General features: G+C 51.3%; 6 protein-coding genes and 1 non-coding gene across 7 annotated transcripts, besides 17 other annotated features; 6 read left to right on the forward strand and 1 right to left on the reverse strand.

Moving 5' to 3' along the window:
- Positions 1–11,621: a sequence feature (heterozygous, non-Esmeraldo-like haplotype).
- Positions 271–293: a microsatellite.
- Positions 423–2,312, forward strand: Tc00.1047053511483.10 (uncharacterized protein; the record flags this gene model as incomplete). Its single annotated transcript, XM_804412.1, has 1 exon — positions 423–2,312. One exon carries the CDS (start codon positions 423–425, stop codon positions 2,310–2,312), a length of 1,890 nt encoding a protein of 629 aa, XP_809505.1.
- Positions 2,374–2,396: a sequence feature (AT_rich).
- Positions 2,558–2,639: a microsatellite.
- Tc00.1047053511483.20 (hypothetical protein, conserved) lies at positions 2,688–5,204 on the forward strand (the record flags this gene model as incomplete). The annotated part of the gene is made up of 1 exon (XM_804413.1): positions 2,688–5,204. One exon carries the CDS (start codon positions 2,688–2,690, stop codon positions 5,202–5,204), a length of 2,517 nt encoding a protein of 838 aa, XP_809506.1.
- Positions 5,300–5,328: a microsatellite.
- Positions 5,500–5,556: a microsatellite.
- On the forward strand, positions 5,776–6,948 carry Tc00.1047053511483.30 (hypothetical protein, conserved; the record flags this gene model as incomplete). The annotated part of the gene is made up of 1 exon (XM_804414.1): positions 5,776–6,948. The coding sequence occupies one exon, from the start codon at positions 5,776–5,778 to the stop codon at positions 6,946–6,948; it is 1,173 nt and encodes a 390-aa protein (XP_809507.1).
- Positions 7,056–7,096: a sequence feature (CT-rich).
- Positions 7,224–7,262: a sequence feature (A-rich).
- Positions 7,286–7,732, forward strand: Tc00.1047053511483.40 (prefoldin subunit 2, putative; the record flags this gene model as incomplete). Its single annotated transcript, XM_804415.1, has 1 exon — positions 7,286–7,732. The coding sequence occupies one exon, from the start codon at positions 7,286–7,288 to the stop codon at positions 7,730–7,732; it is 447 nt and encodes a 148-aa protein (XP_809508.1).
- Positions 7,783–7,803: a sequence feature (AT_rich).
- Positions 7,988–8,009: a sequence feature (AT_rich).
- On the forward strand, positions 8,270–9,319 carry Tc00.1047053511483.50 (hypothetical protein, conserved; the record flags this gene model as incomplete). Its single annotated transcript, XM_804416.1, has 1 exon — positions 8,270–9,319. One exon carries the CDS (start codon positions 8,270–8,272, stop codon positions 9,317–9,319), a length of 1,050 nt encoding a protein of 349 aa, XP_809509.1.
- Positions 9,325–9,344: a microsatellite.
- Positions 9,492–9,514: a microsatellite.
- Tc00.1047053511483.60 (hypothetical protein, conserved) lies at positions 9,618–10,622 on the forward strand (the record flags this gene model as incomplete). Its single annotated transcript, XM_804417.1, has 1 exon — positions 9,618–10,622. One exon carries the CDS (start codon positions 9,618–9,620, stop codon positions 10,620–10,622), a length of 1,005 nt encoding a protein of 334 aa, XP_809510.1.
- Tc00.1047053511483.70 lies at positions 11,150–11,223 on the reverse strand. Its single transcript has one exon. It is a non-coding gene; the product is annotated as a tRNA-Ile (tRNA).
- Positions 11,622–15,591: a sequence feature (areas not merged during assembly with more than two copies in the genome that could not be assigned to a particular haplotype).
- Positions 11,688–15,547: a mobile genetic element.
- Position 15,592, forward strand: a sequence feature (haploid, Esmeraldo-like haplotype).
- Positions 15,593–19,226: a sequence feature (heterozygous, non-Esmeraldo-like haplotype).
- Positions 18,497–19,226: a mobile genetic element.

The raw sequence follows: 19,226 nt of genomic DNA on the forward strand, positions 1-19,226 counted from the left end.
GGGGGGGGGGGGTGAAGGTGGGAACGACGGCGGTAGGTAGTTTGCGTGGAGGCTTGTTGCTTTTGGTCGTCCATGGGATTCATATTGCGGCTGATTTGGCCTCTCTCTCTCTCACTGCCTCTATGCCTCACTGTCACAGACAAATATCCACAATATACAAGTAATTTATATGCAAATACATATAAATATTGCCTGCGCCGTCGCACCTCCTATTATCTCTTCTTGTCATTACTTTTTTGATATTCTGTTTCCCTTTACCTTTCTTTCTTTTGTGTGTGTGTGTATGTGTGTGTTGTTGTTGTTGTCGGCTTTTTGTTTCTTTTGCCCCTGTGGCCAAACTGGGGATCCTCAACGCTTATTACGGCAAGGAAAAAAGAAAAAAGAAAGCGTCACGACATTCCCCACGCCCGGTTGGCCTGCAAATGGATGTAGTGCCATCACTTCATGGCGTCATCGAAACTCCGAGCGATGCAGACACGGTGCTACAGAAGCTTGCGGACGGGGGTTATCACCGCGCCCGTGTTAAGACTCTCCCTGTGTTTGATCGTATCGCTGGGGGTCTCACCTGGGGCATTTTGAGTTCCCGCCATCGTCTCCATGTAGAGTTTGTTGAGAATGCCACCATCCGAGAAAAAATTCGCATATCTGAAAAAATCTGCAATGCGTTGAAGCACATGCAGTGTCCCATTGACCTTCGGCCGCACCAAATTCATGGGCTTGACTATTCATCCCTGCTGCCTGTTGCAACGTGGCTGCTCAAGCGTGTAGAAGCCACCCGTGCGGAAAACGCATTTTTTCTGGAGAAGCAGACCGCGTGGGATTTTTCCCGTCGCTTCGGTACCTCTCTGCAGTCGTTACTTTCGGAAAAGGAGATGACAGCGCAGAGTGGTGGTGATGATGTTTCGTTGCTGCCGCCCACGCAGGAGTCACTGTGTTTTTCCAGGCGTCGCCCCGCCCCCTTGCGGCAACGGATTTCAGAGGTTGCAGATCGCCACAGTGTGGGGAAACCGCAAGGTGGGCAGAATTTTTCCCGCCTGGTGCATGTTTCCTCCGCGCTACTGGAGTATGGGATAAGGTACGAGATGCGGAACTCGGTTTTAATGCTAAGACATGTGTCGAGGGGTGTGGTTGCGGAGGGTGAAGAAGTAGCCAGAGAAGTGCGAGAACTGGAGGAAGAAGAGATGCGGGAGGAGCGAATGCTCGAGATGATTATAAAAAAGATGCGAGAAAACCGCGAACGCATGGATGGGAAAATGTCTCTTAGTAAGGTGAAGACTTTGATGCAGACAACGAAAATATCCGAGTCCTTGCAGAAATTAAGTGCGGAGTATCACGCACGGCAGCAAGAACGGCAAATGCAACAGGATAGTGTACAGGCCATGCAGAGAAAACTGCAACAGAAACAGGAGGCAACCGTGAGATACCGTCAAGAGTCCGAGACGCTGCGGCTGCAGTGTGAAGAGGCGGAGCAGCAGCTTGCTGAGGCGCAATCGAGACTTCAGGATGCGAAGGCGAAAGTAGCCCGACGCACTGCGAAATGGACAGAATACATGCATAACCTTCAAGATGTTTATCAGCATGTCATGGCGGATCCTGTACGGGGCAAACTCCTGCAGAAACTTCAGGGCCTCTTGGACCAAAAGGAAGAGCAACGGCTGCTTTTGGAGGAGACACGAAGAGATGGGAAGCAGCGTCTGAAAGCTGCCAAGGCGAACTGTGTTGCTCTTGCCGAACGTAGTGCGAATGCGGAACCCGGTGTAGACGACATTTGGGAGAAGGAGCGTGCCAAGTACGTAGCTGAATTAAGGCGGAAAGAAGCAGAATTGTCGGCGATCAATCAGAAAGCGTCGGATCTTCTACGGCGTACCGATGCATTTCCGACCCGTTTGGAGCTGATGCAGATTCATATGCGCATTTGCGAGCTTAACGAGGAGGTGTCCTCCAAGTACGAGGAGTTGCGAGCCGCCTTTGCCCGCCACAACACACGTATGGAAATCCTCAAGTGTCTGGAGAGCGAGGATGTTATCATGACGCAGTTATCGGGGAAGATGGAGTGGTGTCTGCGGCAGCCATCGTGGGTGTCAAAGAGTGTCTCCGTGGAGCTGATCCGGGAGCAGGAGCGGGTGGTGACACAATTGCGTGACTCTCTGGATGCAGTGCTTCGAAGAAATGAGGATGTGACGTCGAAGATGACTGCTGCAAGGAGGGAATATGAGTCTCTGTTGGTCAGGAAGCAGCAGCACCGGGATATGTTAGGGCTCTTGAAACAAACGATTGAGGAGCAAAACGCACGGATGGAGCCACAGCCTTAGAGGGCGATGACACATTTTCCCAGGACGCGGAATTGTGAAAAGCGCGGGGTTGGGTGGGCGGTAAATTAAAAAAAAAAAAAAAAAGAGAAAACTTGCGAAAATTCCAAAATTTGATTATTCTTTTTTTTTTTTTTTTTCTTGGCCGTGAGGCTTACTTCGTGGCCTCCCTTTGCTATTTTTTTGTGTGTGTTTTCCCTTCCTTTTTTTCTCGTTTACTCCTCACTTTTTATACATATATACATTTTTGTGTGTATGTATCCGTTGACTTGGCGTGTGTGTGTGTGTGTGTCATGCATGTTGTTGTTTTTTTTTTGTGTGTGTGTGTGTCTTTACATGAACATTTGACAGACGGTCTTCCACAAGAAGTTTCATTGGATGGAGGCCGTAGGTTCAACAGTCGAGACGGCGGAAGCGTCGGACGAGGCATTTAATTCCCCTGAGTCTCATTTGTGGAATTCTGGCGATTTAAAGGGTTCTGGATGTCATGCTACTTCCGTTTCTTGTGCTTATTTCACCCGTCACCCTCTTTGTAATGGGCAGCACCCCATTGCTTCAAAGAACATGTTATCGCCCTTCAGTTCCTTTTGGGGCCTTCACGTGGCAGTACCATTTCTTGTCGTATTGCCGCAAGAGAATGCGGAACTGTCGAGCAAGGAGGTTCATCAAGGTGTAAATACGGCTACCGTGGATGATGCTGCTATAGATGCTGGTGCCATATCTTCCCCTTTTAGTGTGCCGCCCGAGCGGTTTCTTACTTGGCATGAAATGTGCAAGATTCTTGTGCTCTGTGGTGTCAAGAGACATCACTGTCATGAAGCTGTGCGGCAGTTGTGGGAATATCTTCTCTTCTTGTGCTATAAAGGTCTTTTTGAATCTGACAGCAAGGAGCGTGGAAATCATGGAGGCCGAGACACCACTCAAGTTACCGATTCCCACACGTGCAAACCAAGTGGTGCCGCTGAGGACTTTGCAACACTTGTGCGATATGACACGTTGAATGATGTACTGCGTTCCCGCATTCATTGTGGTGGTGCAACTGACAAGAGTACAGTTGTCTGCTTTGCTGAACTTGTCGTTGCTGCCAGTGTTGCCTTGGGGAATCGGGACTTGGGACAGTTGGAGGAGGTGATGCAGGCACCCTCACTGTCAAACCGGTACACGCTTGTGACTGCCAAGCATACATTTGATCGGTGTATCGCCAGACTTCTTATCAATGAACTCCGTGGGCAGCGCATTACAGTGATTCCGCTGCCCCGCTGGAATGTGACCCAAGCCATTGTACAAAACCGCAGATCACTCATCGTGTTTTGTGGTGGAACCAGTGGATGTGGAAAGAGTACTCTCTCTAGTCTTATTACAACGAATATTTGTTTTAACACCCTTCTTTCTACAGACACGATTCGTCAGTCGCTTCGAAGGACCTTACGACGAGAGGAATTTCCAGAGTTGTTTCTCTCTACATATGAGGCACACCGAGCCAAAGGAAGTGGTGGGAAAACAAAGCCAAGGGCGGGAAAAGAAGGAAATGAATGTGACCCACAAGTTGTCATTGCTGCGTATGAAAAGCAATGCGAGGTGGTGTTGCGGGCTTTGGATGGCATACTGGAGAAATTTATTTGCCGCAATCAAGTGGTATTAGTAGAGGGGGTTCATCTGCTAACAAGTTACATGCAACGCAAGACTGTGGAGTTAAAAGCACGCGGTGTATTATGTGTGTCTTTTCTTGTCTGCATTACAAAGGAGGAACGTCATCTTGAGCGGTTTCGTACCCGTGCCAAGTGTATGGCTCTTTCCCCGCAACGTAATAAATATGTCTCACAATTTCATCATATTCGCCTGATTCAAAAACACTTGCTTGAACAGGCATATGATCATCTTCATTTGAAAATTATAAACAATACAAATCTTGATAAGTCCTTGATGGATGTTCACACACATCTGCTGGACGCCATAGACTGTAGTACAAGCCCCTCTTGGAATGAAACGGAGGCGGCAGCCTTTGGTAGAGCCGATGCCACTAGACATGCCGTTGCGTCCGATGCAGACATGCATGGACGGCTAGTACCGAAGGAGGAGGCTGGTAAAAGCAAAGAGGGAAATTGCGGTTTCCTCCATCAACCCTTTGCGGATCCGAATATCAGTGGAAAACGCATGTTAGCTTTTTTACTTAAGTGGCGTAGTGAAAAGAAGAAGCGACGGGCAAATAACACTTCGTTCTATGGCAAGTTCCATCATACTTGTCACGTGGCGACGTCTTTATTTGCTCCAGCCAAAAGAGCCCGATCTGCGGAGTCTCTCACATCTTTCCGCCTGCAGTCACTCTGTGTGGCCTCTTGTTCGGGTAACACAAGTGATGAATTACTCATGAGAGCCTGGAGAAACAACGAGACGCAATGTTTTTATGTATGTGACTCCGATAAGGCCATGGCCGTGGTGGATTCTGACGGTTATGAACGACCCCGTTGGAAGTGCAGCCCATCCATATCCTCCGGAACGGCATTCCCAATACCACGTCATAAACTCGTTCAGAAGCATCCACAGGAAGCCACCCACGCGGTTTCACGGAGGGGTTGCTCCTTGGAGGCTCTCACTGCAGCGGAAGATCCCCCTGCAGCTACAGTCACAGCAACCGCCGCAGCCAGCCGATGGGGGAAGTCGTTTCGTTCCTCCAGTGCAGATGCGGCTATTGATGCGGTTGAAGGAAACAGAGCAGCGGTTCGAGGAAATAAACAAAAAAGGTTCCTACCGCGGCTAAGTTCTCCGCGGCATGCTGCTCATGGCGCCAGGGAAAATGGCGAAGAAATTAAGGAAGAAATACCACTTTGGGTTGAAAAAGAGGAAGAAATGGAAAATGGAAGTCGCTGTGAATTTCCTTCTCTGATGGGAAGCTGACGCATGGGGAATAAATTAAAAAAAGAAAAAAAGTCTTTTAAAAAAGTTTCTGCATGCGGTCGGTGTTTATGGGTCTTGTGAACAATGCAAAGCTTTTGTTGTTGTTGTTGTTGTTGTTGTTGTTTCTGGGGAGAGGGATTGGGACGAGGTTCGCAATGAAGGCGTTCTCTCTGCCGCACTCATTTCCCAGTGCCTTTTTTCCCCTTCAGCATTGTATGCCCTATTCCCACGCATGTAATAATGTGGCTCCAAGAGGTGTGCCCAGCCATTGATCTAAAGACACACGTTTTAGCCCTATTTATTTATTTATTTATTTATTTATTTATTTATTTATTTATTTATTTATTTATTTGCAGTGTTGCTATTTCATTTATATTTTGGAACAAAAGTTACATTTTCTTCATGGCCTGTGGAACCCTCTTTAGCACGTCGTGTTGTTGTTGTTGTTTTTTATAGGGGGTGAGGAGGAAGAGGAGGGGTGTCACCCTTTGGATAACGTGGGTGTTCATTTCCGTTACTGTTGTTGCCAGGAGGGCGAGATGGATGGTGTGTTGTGAGTGTGTGTGTGTGAATGAATGAATGGAAAGCTGCCAAACCGGAAAGAAACACCGCTCTCTCTCTCTCGCTCTCTCTCAACTTGTCTTCTATCTGCTCGCTCCAACGTGGTTTTATTGGGGTGGGGTGGGCAGAGAAGGATTTGGTGATTGGACACATGTGGGAAGAAGCGGATTCGTCGGCGCTGCTCTGCGCTGTGCAAAGGGGAGAGTTGGATGAAAAGTCCCCTGCAGCTCAAAAAAAGAAGCAAAATGGGAAACGCCCTTCTAATAGAGGGAAGGAATTATCACCCCAATATCAGCAGCGCAAAAGCTCTCATGTAGCGAAACAAAAACAGTGTGAAAAGGAGTTTTTGGCGCATAAACAGCAAGTGATGATAAATCTTTCCAGTAACGCAAGCGATCATAGTCCCAAGGGCGGTGTGGATCACAAGTGCCTTCCACTCATGCATCTCTTGAATACACATGATGATTATGTTACAACAAGCAGCTGTTCGGGTCGCATTGCACTCTTCCATAGTGTTATCATTCCGGAGGATCGTGGGGCTGCTGGGCCGCCAGCGTCACTGAAGAGAGGCGGCAAAGACGCATTAGGTTGGTTGGTGGTCAAGCATGACGTGCTAACGGAGCGAGAGATTGATGTTCTTGTCAGCTGCTTGTGTGACGATGTTAAGGATGGAGTTGTAACGGAGACCGCGACGACTCCGCTAGAAGGAGCGACAAGTAATAAAAAAGATGGAGAAGAAAAAGAACAGCAGAAAGAGGGCGAATTGGATGGTGTTTGGGTGCGGGAAGGGGTACTTCAGGCCTCTTCTCCACCAGTCTTTGGTATGGTCGCGTTGAAAATGGAACCGTTTGTGATGCATGTCGAGTGCCGCACGATGGAGAGTGCGAAAAGACTGTTGTCCGCTGCCGCAACGGACGCTGGTTTCCGCAACAGCGGGGTCACACCACCAGGGAAGAAAATCATGTGTGGAATCCGCCACGCCTCTGGACTAGGGCTGGACGTCCCTCTCATTATAGACGGCGTGAACTACGTCAAGGGTCAGCACGCCTATTTGCGGCGGCTTCTGCATATGGCCAATGCGAAGATGCATGGCAACGATGTGAGGCTACACCGACTGGAGGACGGGGTTGCCGCTCGTCTTGCTGCTGAAGAGGGTGCAAAAAAAGGGTTAAGGGTAAAATAAAGCATAATGAAAAGAGATTAAATATACAATATATTTACTTATTTATTCACATGTTTTTTTTTTTTTTGTATGCAGATGAGAAAGGGCTTTTAGATGTATTGAAGTGTTCTCTTCTTTCTTTCTCTCCTCTTTCTCTCTCTCTCTCTCTATGTGTGTGTGTGCGTGTTGTGTTTGTATACGTTTCTTGCATCCACTTGTCGTTATGTGCACATCCTCTTCTCTCTTTCTTGGTCCGATGAATTTTGGTTTGAGGGATTAATTTAGAACGGGAGGATAAAAAAAAAGAGAGGAGAAGAAAAGAAGAAGGAAGGAAACGGACACAAGACGTGTAATAAATATGACCTCTACGAACAATAGCGGGAGCAACAATACACCCTCGGAGGAGGCTATTGTGCAACGCTACCAACAACTTCGTCAGGAGTGTCTTTCTCTGGTCTCTCGCATTTCTGAATTAGAGAACGAGTTACACGAGCACAAACTGGTTGCCGAGGCCCTGCGACCACTGAACGGTGATCGCCGCTGTCATCGCCTTGTTGGTGGAGCCCTCATTGAGCGCACGGTGGCTGAGATTTTACCCGAGCTGGACGATAACGTAAAGGGCATTCAGGAAGCATTGGAACAACTCAATAAAATCCTTGCGGAGAAACAGGCTGTGATGGAAGACTACGCCAGAAAACACGGTGTGACTGTGGCCCAACAACACGGTCAGAACCCAGGCGGTGATACGAACGCTGAGTCAGCAAAGAAGCCAGGTGCTGCAGAACAAAGTGGTGTGCTGGTGTAAAAAGACGTTGGTTATGTCTGCGGTGGAGTTCATTTGTTTATTTGTTGTTGTTATTATTATTATTATTTTTTCAACCTTCTCCCCCTCTTCATCATTTTTTTTTTTTTTTTTGGAGGGTTGTGTGATTCAAAAAAATGTTGCAGTGTTGTTGGTGAGGGATCCATGGCCCTGGTGGATAGACATGTCTTTTCTGAAACGGAAAGAAAGAATAATAATAAAAAGAAAAAAAGGTGGAGGAGGAGAGGTGGAAAAAACAATTTTATATATTTATATATATGCTAAATTCTCGGCCTAAAACTGCGATGTTGTTTGTTTGTTTGTTGTCGTTGTTGTTTGGTGGGGTGGATAGCGGAAAAGTGGTATATAAACTAAACGTTTGCTCTCCGTGCCTGTCAGTTCGCCTTCTCTCCCTTCTTTCTTTCCCTTCTTTTCGGTTTATATATAAATATATATGCACCACGTGGCTACTGGTGGTGGTGGGGTTGTGTTGCTCTTTGTTTGTCGATTTGGTTGTTGTTGCTGTTTTCCAGTCGATGTATGAGTAGCATGCAGGAGAATGATGCTGCCACGGCGCCACCGATGGCTCTAATCCGGTGGTGGTTTGGTAAGACGGAAGAAGAGCGACGGAACTTTCTTCAGGGTTCGAACGTGTCGGAGAAGGCACGGCAGAACATTCCTTTGGTTGAGGAGTATGGACGGCAACATTGTTATTTGGTTGCCTGTGAGACAAATTTGGACATCTGCCCGATGCCATCCTTGTCGCCACTGTTGCGAAGAGGTTCGCAGAGGAGTGGTGGATATGGTGTGTGGTTGCCATGCGCAATGCATGGCGAGGGAACATATGGAGGTCGATACACCGCAGCGTCACAGCGAGAGAAACGACGAACATCGGCACATCGTCTCTTTGGGAAAGTGTGTGCACGTACGGCGATGGTCTTGCGTGACTACAGTGTGCACTATGGCCCGGTACGATCCTTGCTGTCGAATGAGGAACGGTGGTGCCATCGTGCGGCTCGCACTATTGTTGAGGCTCTGGTGGAGGCTTCTGTGGCGGCATTATACCGTCTTGGTCTCACAGACGCTTTGGAAAAGATTGAGAAGGACATGGCGCAGGATGCGGAAAATTGCTCGAGGGGACAAGCGACAGAAGACGGTAGTGTTGCACCGAAGCCCGTTGGTGTGCGCCGAGCGGAAACGCATGGTTGTTTGGGCTTATGGACGTTGTTGCTTCCAACTGCCATTGGAAAAGGGGAGACGGTTCCTTTGCTCATGCAAAACGCGACGCAGGGTAAAAAACGCTCGCGAAGCACTGATAAAGAAAACGGTTCCCAATCTCCATTGCAGCCGCAGCAGGGACGGTTGCCGTTTGACACGGAAGTGAACTGTTGGCAGCTCTTGCGAGAGCAGATGGCTTCTTCCTCTACTGACAGGTTAAGAAATGAGAGCAATGCAGACAGGGATGATGATGAGGATGATGATTTGGCTGTCATGGTTCCTAATTCAGAACCACGCATCACCATTACCGAAGCGGACATGCGATTTGGTATTGCTAAGGCATTGAAGAATCGAGGGAGACGGTCGACATGAACTCAGTGTGTGTGTGTGTGTGTGTTGGGGAACGAACCACATCATTGTTGTCGTCATTTCGATGATTCCATCACTTTCTCTCGAAACCCAATGGCATGAGTGATCTGCGATCACATTGCCAGAAGTGATTTTTATTGTATTAGAAAAAAATGGTTGTTTGCTATGGTTGCCGATTATTATCATTATTATTATTATGCTTTATTTGTATGCATTTGGTGGTGGTTGGTGTGCACCCCCTTTTTGAAGAGAAGAACAAAAAAGAAAAAGAAAAACACGTCATTGTCCAGAAGGTCCTCATATGTCAGCTGTCGCAGTAGCGGTAATGGAAACAGGGATATCGTCTGTTTGCACTATGGGCACACCGGAGTGTGACGAAGAACTTTACCTCTTCCTGCGTTGCCTGCGAGTACACCATCCGGATATCCCCGTCATTGTGGGGTGCACATCAGCCATGCTCAAAGTAGGGGAAAACACGAAGAGTAAAGCTTACGCCGGATTTTGTAATGATAGTCGCATGGTATGGATACCGTGCTTGGACCCCTACGTGCCGATCCAGCGGAGAGAAATGGAGCGGCAGCCCGGTGTGTGGTACCCCTCACGGCACACGGACTTTATGATGGAGAAGGCGAACCTCATGGAACATGCCATGATGCTTCGAGAGGAACACGGCGGGGAAAACATGGGGGCGGTATTGTTTCTGGACTGTGATGTTATTTTGTTGAATGAACTTCCGCGAATTCCTTCCGGTACGGAAGTGGCGCTCTCACCTCATCGAATTTCTCCAAGGGATGAGGCCCTTTTTGGACGCTACAATGGTGGGTTTGTGGCTGCTGCGTCTCCTGCTCCTTTGCATGAATGGCGACGTGCGACGCGGCACTCACGTTTCTTTGATCAGGCTTCCCTAGAGAATGTTGCAAAGAAATTCGCTTCCACTTTGTACGAGATTCCCCCGCAGCACAATTATGGTTACTGGCGTTTCTTTCAATCCTATCGGAAGAATCCGCTGCTGGAGGCGCGGCAGTTTTCCATGAGACGCATCGGTGCACAGGGTGAGTGGATGCTGTGCTACGAAGGGAAACCACTAGGGTCTATTCACACGCACTTTTTGGATGCAATCAATCCACGTGCCCGTGACGTTTCTGTTTTCAATGGACTCATGAAGGAATGGATTCTGAAGTGCATTCGGCCCACACCGCACGCCACCACGACTGCGCTATGCTCCGGTGCGCTGGCAGCAGTGGCGGCAGGAAACCGTCGCTACAAGGAGTGTTTTGATCTTTCCATTCTCACAGAAACACGGTAATTGAAAATTATGGCGGTGCGCCCACACGCGTGTATCCTAATATGTAGATGTATAAATGTTCGGGTGGTTGTTTTGGGGTGTGGGCTCAAACGAAAAGAGGCTGCAGCCACCTTTTTTTTTCTTCTTTTCTCCTGTTCTTACCAGCCGTAGTGAAAACACACCCCTCCAATGCGCAGCTCTGTTAGGCGTACGATGGAATTCAGCGGGAAGGGATAACCTTATTAGCCCCCCTGCCCCCTGCGAAAGGCCATTAAACATGGCCCCCGTAAATCCAAGTACGCCGTTACCTTCGCGCCCTCCCTGGAAAAAAAAACAGAGGATTAATAAACCCTGCCACCGCGTCGAGGTGGACGGCTGCGCCTTCTAAATCATCAAGGGAGATTTTATTTCTCCATTCTGGTACATCCTTGCTTTCATTACGCGTCGAATGAATTGAATTTGAAATAATAATAATAATAATAGCAAAAAGTTATCAAAAACCCGCGAAACACATGCACAGCTCGTTAAATTTATTTCTGGAGAAAAAGTGCTCCCAACAGGGGTCGAACCTGTGACCTTGGGCTTATTAGACCCACGCTCTAACCGACTGAGCTATGAGAGCCGCGTCGTCACAACAAAGTCAGCAACTAGCGATGAAGTCGCACCTTGTCGCGGTGTTGGGGCTCTGGTTGCGTGTAGGAACTCCGCTGCGGTGCGTTGCTGCGAGCACGACGGAGACCAAGGTGACTTCACCCCCCGAGAAGGTTCCACGCCATGCCCGGTGCGGGGAGAGGAGGCGGTCTGCCTGCAGACTGTCGGTCAGAACTGCACGACCGTTTCGCTGCGGCCACTCCGTTGATATCACCCGCGGCGGTGACGTTCACAAGAACCCTGGCACCGAGGAGGATGGCTGCATCACTAATATTTGGCAGCTCAACATTGCAGGCCTCTCGTCCGTAAAAATATTGCATTTGCGGCGCGATTGGAGCAGCGTCCACCTGACATCGTTCTTCTGCAGGAAATAAGTAACCGTGGTGACGTGGCGACGAAATTGTGTGGCCATAATGACCGCCTTCAGGCCTCACTGGGCGCGGTGGTGGCGTTGCCGTTCTGGTGCGCCACTCTCTACCGTGCGAGCGCCTGACGCTCCCTGGCACTGACCTCCTGGAGACCATTGCTGTCCGTGTATTTCCGCCGGGCTGTCCCAGCATTTGCGTGGCGAATCTCTACAACCCTCCCACAGCAATTGGTCAATAATCTGCATTTATCAATATCGTTTGTCGCTTGTGCCCTGCAGCGATTATCGCGGGTGACCTGAATTTACATCGTGAACTCTGGGACAGTCATATGTACCATCAAGGACTGGAGACGATAATTTCGCCGCTGTTCTAATCGAAATGGATTTCGGGCTGGCAAATTACCCGGCGCAGGCAACGCGGATCACACATCGTAATGCCTCGTCCCCTGACGTGACTGCGTATTGCGCCCTACGCATCTCCCACTGGACATTCGCCCCTTACATGGACTCGGACCACTGCTTGATATCTTACGAGGTAGAGATGGTTGATGGCACTCCACGACTAGCAAACACGCTGCCTTGACGGAAGAAAGCCACCTTTGTCCTGCGTAAAGCGGATTGACCTGCTTTTACATCGTTGTGTGAAACCCTCCTTTCCACCGCGTCCACATGGTTGGATCCTCGCGGAGGCATCTTACGAGCAGCTGAGCGCCACATCCCGCGCGGCAGCCGTGACAGCTCCAAAAAGATATGGACACACGAAATGGAACAGGCCGAGTCAGCCGCCGAAGCCGCATACAACGCACACATTGCCTCACCCGGAGACAGCCTACTTTGAGCCGAATTCATCCAAAAAGTGGTGGAATAAAATCAAGCCTTACGCCGTGACTTCGCTATGCTTCTGGAAGCCCGCGCGGAAAAACTTGGAGCCTCACCCAGCCCAAGCCGGCGATATCTCCGAGGCGTGGCGGCGCCGCACCCTCATCCCCTGGAATCGGTGGTGCTCCGCACTGAACTTCGGACCGCGTCTGTGCTCTGCCTCGGCAACAGGCAAATCTGCTTGTCCGTCATTTTGTGCGGTTTCACGTGCCATACCGCCTTATACTGCTGCTGCTGCTCGCTGCGCTCCTTTGGTTCTTGGTGGCTGGGAAATGGATCGGCCTTTCCTGCCGTATGTACTTGACGTGACCATCCGCGACTCTTCGCTCGGCTCAGCCCCTGGCCACGACAACATGTTGAATGAATTCCTGCACCGTCTCGGGCCCGTCGCGCGCAGCACAATTAGAACGATGATCCACAACCCCTTCGCAAACGGCAGCCTGCCTGGCTCCTGGAACGCGGTGGACACCATTCCCATTCCCCAAGCCCGGGAAGGATCCATGCCGCCCAGAGAGTTACAGACCTATCACGCTGCTCTCTGTGTTACTAAACCGAAAGAATGATTCACCGCCGTCTATCAGCGTTATTGCCGCACCACCCACGTCAATTTGGCTTTACACCTTCGCGTTCTACATCGGACGCGGTGACAATTGTCATCGATAGAATTAATCGTGAACTGAATGAGTTTAGCATTGTGGAGTATGAGCGCCCTGGAGGCGGCGCCCACACACAACACGCTCGTCGCCATCGCTTGTGGTCTCGATTGATTTTTCGACTGTGTTCGACACCGCTGACCATGGGAAGTTATTCGGCACGCTTGACAGACTACCGCGCCTTGGCCACGAACGAAACGCTGGCTGCACAACTACCTGCGGGGCCGCTATGTTGGGGTATGCACTCGCGAACAGCACTCCCGGAAACAACTCGCCTCAGCTGGAGTACCGCAAGGCGGCGTCCCGGGACCCCAACTCTTCCTCTGCTGTGTGGATGGTCTGCTGCGCCGCCTGGAGAACATCTATTCTGCCTCCGCATTCATGTACGCTGACGAACACGCACTTGTTGCCTTAGGTGCGGACATCCATGCCTGTGCTGCGGCAATGCGACCGCTCTTGTCTCTTGTGGCCACATGGGCTGCCGAGCACAGCCTAAAAATCAACGTCGCTAAGAGCGAAGCTGCTCTATTCTACATCTCTTCACACACACACGGTCTGACGAGGACATGGTCGATCTCCATCTTGTTAGCGGGAACCTACGTATTCAGTCACGCCCTGTGCGCTTGCTGGGCAACACGTTCGATCAACTTCTCAATTGTGTTACGCATGCTTCCACCGGTTCAAAGAGGACCATGCCACGCCGCTATCAGCTGCGTCTGGTCGCAGAGGCGGGCGCGTCCCATCACACCATGCGATCCTTTTTGATTGGATACGTTCATAGTGTGCTATTTCATAATGGCGAGGCAATTGTCCCGTGACTCGCCCCCACTTACCTCCACAATATGGAGGTACGGTACCGCGACGGTAGCAAAACATTCTTGGCCTGAGCGCATCTACGGAAGACACATCTGTCTATTTGGAAGCCAATATTCTTCCGCTCCGTAAGATATTTTGGCGTCGTGCACTCACACAATACGAACGCTATATAAGCCTCCATGATCACGAGGATTTGCGCTCCCTTATCTACACGGAACCTGTGCCGCTGTCCATGCATAGGAAAGCGGCGACATCAATACCGCTCCCGAGAGATGCTGCTATTGATGGACTGCTACGCGTCTGTGGCACTATTGGGATACCACACAACCGCAATCATACTATTCCCATTACCCAACATCGAATTATTCCCTGGGACGCCGTGGGCTGCAACAAAGTGAGATTTTATCGGCCACGCTTTGCCAACGACGCCTCTGACGATGTCAGGCGCACGGCTTTTAATTCAATTTACTTTTTCTAAGGAGATTATGATTTTGAATTATGGGCAGACGGTTCTTCATCCCTCGCTGGACTCGCATCTGGATCCGCTGCACCATTATACGGTCCCACAAAGACAAATGGTCTCTCTGTGGAGGTCCATCGTGCAGCAGCCGGCATACTCGCATGCTCATAGAGAGCAGAGTGCCTTGCCACTGAAAATTGGCTTTAGACATCTCATACCTCCTCGTCTGGGACCATCCCGATCGTCCACACAAACCCCGGTGTCAACTGACTCCCTGTCGGCAATTGAGGCACTCCGCGCTGCCCCACTGGCCGTGCGTGACTGCGTTGCTGAGTAAATTTGGATTATGCTGCTTTCTTTGGTGAAGCGAGGCCACCCTGCAGACTTTATATTTTCCCCATCGCACTGCGGTATCCCACGCAATGAGGCCGCTGACGAAGAAGCCACGATTGCACGATCCTTCCGGCAATGAGGCGTCCCGATCTGGCACGTGGAATTCCTTACCGCCGTCAAGAGGTTATACTGGAAGGATGCCCAGGAGGAAGTCGCACTCACCGCACGCCAGTCGCTCTTCGGTGTGGCAAGGGCTGTCTTCCTGGTGTGCAGGCAGACATCGGGCATCGAATCACGACTTTGTGCGCAGATACAATGCGACTCCCGCCCACTCCTCGGCAGACCGGCACGCGCCCTGCAGATCACAAGCAACCCATTATGTCGGTGGTGCCGTCCCTTCCTCGCTGAAGAGGCAGGACCGCCCCGACCTCCTCCGGAACCTCCACCTGGCGTGTCCACGGCAACTCCTCGTAGAATGACGAGCGGCAAATCAACGTCTTCCCGCCCAAGCTGCAGCAGCGTCTTCTCGTCCGTCCACAATATGAAGGCACACGCCCGACGCACGAACCCCGGCACTCCAATCGTTGCAGAAGGCCTCACACGTGGATTCTGCGACAGCTCCGCGGTCTCCTCAAGAAGCACCTCACGCGCAGGTCAATACCGAAAATGTCACGCGTATCAACGGGCAAAAATCGGACAACGCACCTCTGCAAGCCCCAATGACAGCCGTAGCCCTTCAGCCACTCCTCTGCTGCAACCCCACCAGCCGCTGAGCCCCGACAATACACGGGAGGCCCTGCCGCGCACGCTGTGGAAAAATGTTTTCCTTTTACCACTGGGCGTTGGAACACCTGGAGAAAATCCATGTCGCATGAGAGCGTTATTCGGAAAGGGGAACCGGCCACGTTTTTTTGAACGGCGCTCGGGCGATCAATGAATAGCGACCGTGTTTCCCAACGAAAAAAAAAATTGTGGTTGGCGTGCGGGCTACTGGATCCATTTGAAAATACATGAGGAAAGAAGAAAAAGCGGCGTGGACGCCATTGCCGGGGAATTCAATGCTCGACACGGCAATTGGTGCACAGGAGTTGCCGCTCCACAAGGTCACACAGCCAAAATACTGAGCGTGCAGGACGAGTACATATTGGATTGGTGCGCCTCGAGGGGGTTTCTCCCCTCCAATTTAGGATTGCCGCCAACAGCCTTCAACACTGATGGCACAGCTATAGTTCTCGTACTTTTTGCGCCCCAATATCGACTCATCTAACATAAGGTGATGCCGGATGTTCCGCGGAAAGGCGATCGGATGTTGGCACTCATAGATTCCAGCATCAAGGAGCGCTCTCTGCCACGGCGTCCCATATCCATCTGCTTCTCTAGAGTAACGGACGCCCATATTTGATCTGCGTGTGATGGCGTCACGGAGAGCCGGGCCGAGGCAGGCTTCTTGGAGCGGGCACTCAGATACTCACTCCATTCTAAACCGCTGGCCTCAGCACGGCCGCGGTCGTGCCCCAATGCCCCAAAGGGGAAACGAGAGACGATGGCATTTGGGAACACTACGGCGAGGCCATTGCGGCTCCACCCCTCATCGATCACAGAACTTTGGGACGGCCTGTGAGCTTTATCTACGACATGACGGAAGGCGGCGTTATTCAACGCGGCGTGCTCCACCAAGGCTGTCTCGGCCGACGCTCTGAGTGTGCTGCTGCCGGTATGCGGTCCTCACAGCGTACCGGCAGTCACGGTGTGGGAAGTGCGGTGGGCCCTGCAACAACTCCGGCCAACGTCGGCGCCCGAAAATGACGGCATTTTTTTGTCTCCCACAGACGTTTGGCAATGTCCTTGAACCACGCCTGACAAGGACATACAAGAAGGTTCTCTGGGACCTTACAAACGTTCCGGCATTCTGGAAGCGCTGCACTTCGATTTTGCTAATTAAGCCTGGAAAGGCACCGGATGCAGCCAAAAATGACCGTCCGGTCCGCATCACCTCATCACTCCCCAGTGTCTGTGGACGGGCGGTTCTGGAAGGTGCGCTTCTGGCTACGCACGGCCCGATGTGTGACGCACAATATGGCTTTCTTTGTTGCCGCACGACGGTGGAAGCAAGAACAACGAGGATCCTTGTCCCGGCGCGTCTCGGCAGGGAGACCCCTGAACGCCGGCGAGAAATTGGGTGCAAGAATCATCCGAGCAGGAGCAGCAAAGGATGTCGGGAGAGCATACCGGCCCTCCTAGGCTTTACCGACGCCTTTTGCAAGGCCTCACACCGTCACATTATGGATGGTACACTGTCCTTGGGTGTCTCGACGTAACAGCAGAGGTTTATGCTTGCCTGGCTGACAGATAGGCGTGGGCGCACCTTCCGTACGGGATGTTACTCTGTCTGGGCACTGCTACCGTGCGGTGCTCCTCAAGGGTCTGTTCTTGGACCGTGGCCATTCGAAGTATTTCTCGATGGCCCAACACGTAGCTTTCAACAGGCGCATTTACCGGCAGCCATTGCCCCCCCGATTGTGCACCTTCCGATCATCGATCACAGAGACTTGCGGCAAAAGATGATCTGTTGAATTCTGTCCTTGCGTCGCCGGACATCCTCCTCGAAAGTGGTGTGGCGATGCAACCGCTCTTTAATGCCATCTCGGAGTGGACAAGAGCCAAGGGTCTTCCACTCTCGGACAGGACCTCCTTTATGGCGATACGCATTGCAGGGCACCACAAAGCTCCTGTACTGGGGTTCTTCAGAATTAACGGACGACGGTACCCCTGCGAGAGGTAATCCCATAAGATCCTGGGGGTTACGTTGGACGCCCTCACCAGTTTCGAGGGGGATGTCCGGCGCCGCAAGGACAGAATTCAACAGATCATCTTTTGCCGTAAGTCTCTGTGTGGAAGACGACACCCCACACGGGTGCGGTCTTACGCATGGACGGCAGGACAGATTCTCTTGTGTGGTTGTGAGGTCCGCACACTTTCCCACGCACACACCCTCACTGTTGTCACAGTTGTTGCAAGGCTGGACCTCAGTCATCAAGGCGGTTGCGGGACTACCCAGGAATGCGGGAACTACCGACACCCATCTGGACAGCGTCTTCTCCACACTGGAGGTCTGCGTGCAAGTAAGAATCCTGAGGGCCGTAGCAATTTGGACCTCTTTGCCGGAACATTGGTGGACCCAATATTACGAGCCTCTATCCTCTGCAACTTTGTGCCGGACCTTCGCCTGCTGGTGTATCTTCTTTCCTCCTACCTGTACGAATTGACCGCGTCACTTTTTACCTCTTGGCCGTACGAACGACATCGACGGATGCGGCGGAGCCGTTGGGACTCATTACGGCACGAACTGCCCACTGTCACATGCTGCTTTCTGAACACAACATCGTCATTGAAGGATGGCCGGATGGCGGTGTCTCGGAGGAGAGGAAAGGGGGGTTGGTTTCCTCTTTCACAACGGTGTACAGTTCATAAATGCTCCTTGGCCTGTGCTTGTTCGTCACACGCCCACGTCAAAGGATGCGTGCACCTACTCTGTGGAGATTGACGCTGGTCTCGTCTTGCTGAAGAGGGTTATTCAGTGCCTCCACGAGCTTGGAGGACGCAACGCACTGGTCCTACTGCGCACGGACGGCTTATCTTCGCCACAACACGTAGTCATTTGCCCGATCCTATGCGATGTCATCCCGGGCCGCTTGTGGTCCATCCGCGCCGACACCACTTTCTTCTCAACAAGGGATTTTCTTTCTTTTTCTACTTTTACCTACAATTCTACCTACACGATGCCATCTGAGTGCCGAAGAGGTGGTCGAGCAACGACAAAAGTTTCCTGCTATGAAGCAACTGCCATTGAGAAAACTTTCCGAGGCGAAGTTCCTGTTCAATGCCCAGCCGTTGACGCACAGCCAAGGTGCCTGGACATTCTAGAAGCAGATGTTGCAAGGTTTCCTGCGGGCCGATTGGCGTGCTTGTGGAAGCTGGCTGATCCTGCGGCAGCAGAGATCGCCTCCTGGCACTGCTGTTTCGATGCCGTGTGGCGTCTGGGTTGTGTGCGCAGCGACTTCTGTGCTGTGCGGTGCTTCTCCGTGTGGGGAAAACCATGTCACAGAAATCACATTTGAGCTCGGGAAGCGGTGGGGGATGTTCCGGATGAAGTGACCGACAGTGACTGACGAGGCCCGAGAATCCCGTCAATGTAGAATCGCAGTGCGGACATTTCTCCTTCCGACGGCGTGTGAGGGTCCGTCTCCTTACTGGAGAGACGTCTTCCTCCCTCGCCGACGGGGGAACAGTGTCCGTCCCCGGTGCAGTTGGATCGTTGTTAGAGCGCATATATGCAGACTGTTCCGGTGAGATGTTGCAGAATCGGCATTGGTTCGTGCAATCTCTCACGGCCCAGTATAGTCGGCCCCAGAGCTCAGATTCCCCGCACATTGCCCTTGCGAGGTGAACAGTTCCTGACGGTGTAG

Source organism: Trypanosoma cruzi, genomic scaffold (assembly GCF_000209065.1).
Source record: "Trypanosoma cruzi strain CL Brener 1047053517129 genomic scaffold, whole genome shotgun sequence".
In the NCBI taxonomy this organism is placed as follows: domain Eukaryota; phylum Euglenozoa; class Kinetoplastea; order Trypanosomatida; family Trypanosomatidae; genus Trypanosoma; species Trypanosoma cruzi.